Source organism: Salvelinus sp. IW2-2015, unplaced genomic scaffold (assembly GCF_002910315.2).
Source record: "Salvelinus sp. IW2-2015 unplaced genomic scaffold, ASM291031v2 Un_scaffold2869, whole genome shotgun sequence".
Classification (NCBI taxonomy): Eukaryota; Metazoa; Chordata; class Actinopteri; order Salmoniformes; family Salmonidae; genus Salvelinus; species Salvelinus sp. IW2-2015.
In genome coordinates this window covers 2399-5829 of record NW_019944169.1, presented here as the reverse complement: position 1 = coordinate 5829, position 3431 = coordinate 2399, and the positions used below count along the sequence as shown (strand labels likewise).

At 45.1% G+C, this 3431-nt stretch overlaps 2 protein-coding genes across 2 annotated transcripts in view; one reads left to right on the top strand and one right to left on the bottom strand.

Annotated features, from left to right (window-relative positions):
- LOC139025569 (uncharacterized) overlaps window positions 1-918 on the top strand; it is a gene marked incomplete at its 3' end in the record, with an annotated part of 1997 nt that extends 1079 nt beyond the window's left edge. Inside the window, exon 2 of the mRNA XM_070440705.1 lies at window positions 469-918. Coding sequence (XP_070296806.1) covers window positions 469-918 — 450 coding nt within the window. The remainder of the gene's footprint in view (window positions 1-468) is intronic.
- Window positions 1-2124, bottom strand: part of LOC139025570 (uncharacterized) — a 15482-nt gene extending 13358 nt beyond the window's left edge. Inside the window, exon 1 of the mRNA XM_070440706.1 lies at window positions 2022-2124. The gene's annotated coding sequence lies outside the window, so the exon portion shown is untranslated. The remainder of the gene's footprint in view (window positions 1-2021) is intronic.
- Window positions 2125-3431: the final 1307 nt, after the last annotated feature.

Genomic DNA, 3431 nt, shown 5'->3' with positions numbered 1-3431 from the left:
ACTCATCTCTCGTGGCATGGAGAGGCCACTCATCTCTCGGGCCATTGGAGAGGCCACTCATTTCTTCTCGCTGGCCATTGGAGAGCCACTATCTCTCGGGCCATTGAGAGGCCACTCATCTCTCGTGGCCATTGGAGGGCCACTAAACTCTCATGGCCTTTGGAGAGGCCACTAAACTCTCACTGGCCTTTGGAGAGACACTAAACTCTCATGGCCATTGGAGAGCCACTAATCTCTCATGGCCATTGTTTTATTTGTGGTTCTCACCTCTGCCTTTGTTTCCAAAGTGTAACTGTTTGCATTGTGTGTGTGTGTGTGTGTTGTGTGCGCATCAACTTCTATGCGAGTCACTTTTAGATAAAGTTAAGGCTTGGTGTTTTTACTTTACAGTATGTCGTTTAGTAAATTTAGTCAACTGTATTATGTATGTCTTTACAACAGTATATCTCTTTATTTTATTCACCACAGGAGGATGCAGAGGATTTGAATGATGCCGTTTGGGAGCCACCCCTCCTCAGCAAGCGCCCCCGAACGGTCAAGGCCTTCACCCCTCCTCAGCAAGCGCCCCCGCCGGTCAAGGCCTTCACCCCTCTCAGCAAAGCGCCCCGCGGTCAAGGCCTTCACCCCTCCCCGGCAAGCGCCCCGCCGGTCAAGGCTTCACCCTCCTCGGCAAGCGCGCCCGCGGTCAAGGCCTTCACCCCTCCTCAGCTAGCGCCCCCGCCGGTCAAGGCCTTCACCCCTCCTCAGCAAAGCGCCCCCGCCGGTCAAGGTCTTCACCCCCCTTCAGCAAGCGCCCCTGCCGGTAAGGCCTTCACCCCTCCTCAGCAAGCACCCCCGCCGGGTCAGGCCTTCACCCTCCTCAGCTCAGCGCCCCCGCCGGTCAACGGTCTTCACCCCCACTGCGATGTCAATCACCCTGTCTGTAGTTGGAGAGTTTAGTGGCCTCTCCAATGGCCATGAGAGTTTAGTGGCCTCTCCAATGGCCATGAGAGTTTAGTGGCCTCTCCAATGGCCATGAGAGTTTAGTGGCCTCTCCAATGGCCATGCGAGTTTAATGGCCCCTCCAAAGTTACAAGGATAAAACTTAGAACAGAAACAGTGAACTAATATGAAACATTGACAATAACTACTTTGGAATGATATAACATTGAAATCACTTGTTACATAGGGCCTATGTAAACTAAATCCAAAGCACAAAAAGCAGACAATGTATAATAAACTAAATACATATTGTAAATGAACTATATAAAGCCATGAAAATAATTTACTTACAGATCTGAAAGTGGATCCAAATCCTTCTGGAACGCAATCTTCGTCGGCCGAGTCGAAACCCTCTTTTTTAGGCTCCTGTTCGTTATTCTTAGTAGATATTCTTAGTTTTTTCTACCCCCTTGAGAAGCCACCTTTTATAATAAAGCGATGAAATCTGGATGAAATCTGTTGACAATGTAACGTAGCGTGCTCTGTGTGTCTCGTCTCTGAGTCAGGTAGAAATAGTTCGCATTACGCATTCAAATGTTCTAGGCCTTGCTTTGTCCCACCCAGGTCAACTGCATATCCCTGGAAAGCTTATCTCATTGGCTACAAGACTATCAAGGTGCCACAGTAGCCAATCCCCTGCGTAATGGATGCCTACAGCGCGTAAGCAGGCAACGTCATATTCTTTATGCGCAAAGATATAGTCACTCTGTGGACATCAGATAACAAGGCAATAGGCTAGATGTGTTCCTACCAACCCCCCCGGGACTTGGATACAGTAGCAGCCATCTTGGAATTAGGTCATCGGCTCGGCCTGCCCTTATATATTTGTATGCCCATATATGGTAGTAAGTCACACCAACGATTGTGAAAGCCCTCTGATCAATAGCCAAGATACTCAGCTTCCCGCAGACACCCTGCTCTTGCAGATAGGGGCTACCGTTCTCATACCAGACTGAATGGAATAGATTATAATCATACGGGTCCCCAAATATGGGGACTTTACACTTAAGAGGTTTTAAGACAGGAGTTGTAATACTCACACATGCTGTTAGAATATCTGTTCTGGGAACTCATGGCTGCGGAGTGGTGGTGGACTCCACTTCCTGGATTAACAAACACATGAAAACAACAATAAACAAAACAAAACCACATGACAACAAGCAGGATGAGAGAGATAACTACACTCACACACGCCGATACCCTTCATACTAGTCTGCTAAAAGGCAGTGCTCGAATTCAGGGGGTGCGCAGGGGGTAAACTGTACTCCTTGACTGAAAGAAAAGAGAGCAAAAAAGTCCACCCCTCGTTAGCTTAAACATTTGAAGGGTAAAAAAAAAAATGGATCCCGATTATATTAAGCGATCTACAAGTACGCTTTCCTCCGCGAGCCTTTATGCTACAAACACATTAGAAAGATGCAACTTCCATCGTCATGAGGATATTTGGTTCGTCTCTCTGACATTCGGAGGCTGTTACGATCGTCATGAGGATATTTAGTTCGTCTCTCTGACATTCGGAGGCTGTTACGATCGTCATGAGGATATTTAGTTCGTCTCTCTGACATTCGGAGGCTGTTACGATCGCCATGTGGATATTTGGTTCGTCTCTCTGACATTCGGAGGCTGAGTTACGATCTTCTAAATTTGAGGAGGGAAAAAAGCGGCTATGGAACTTGAACACGAGACAGCACACGGAGCTCAGCGGGTCAGAACTTTATTCTGGGTCAGGCAACCACCATCTCAATTAGTTTATGTGACCAACATGAATTTATTGACATTTGTTAGAGAAATATATTTTCCATATCTATATTATATGAAATTATAATAAACCCAAAAAGATGTCATGAGTCATGTACTAGCTTCAAACTACAAAAATATCCCTGAATCAAAACATCTTTTGATATACTGTATACACTGCTATACACTAACCCTATAGCTGCTGTTAACTAACCCTATAGCTACTGTTAGCTAACCCTAACCCTATAGCTACTGTTTACTACCCTAAAACTATAGCACTGTTAGCTACCCTAATAGCCTGATCTGTTAACTAACTACTAACCCTAATTATGTTAACTACCCCTATAAGCTACTGTTTAGCTAACTAAACCCTAACACGTTAAGTAACCCTAAAACTATAGCTACTGTTACTAACCTACACCCATAAGCTACTGTTAACTAACCCTAAACTATGATGTAGCAACCATCTCTGTTAACTAACCCTAACCTATACGCTACTGTCATAGCTAACCCTCACACCCTATAGCTATGTTTAACTGCACACCTAAACCTATACTATCATAGTAACCTACCCTATAGCAACTGTACATAACCCTAAACTATAGCTACTGTTAACCTAACCCTAACCTATAGCTACTGTTTACCTAACCTAAAGTACTGTTAACTACCCTACCTAAACTACTGATAGTAACATAACTACCTAACCCCTATAG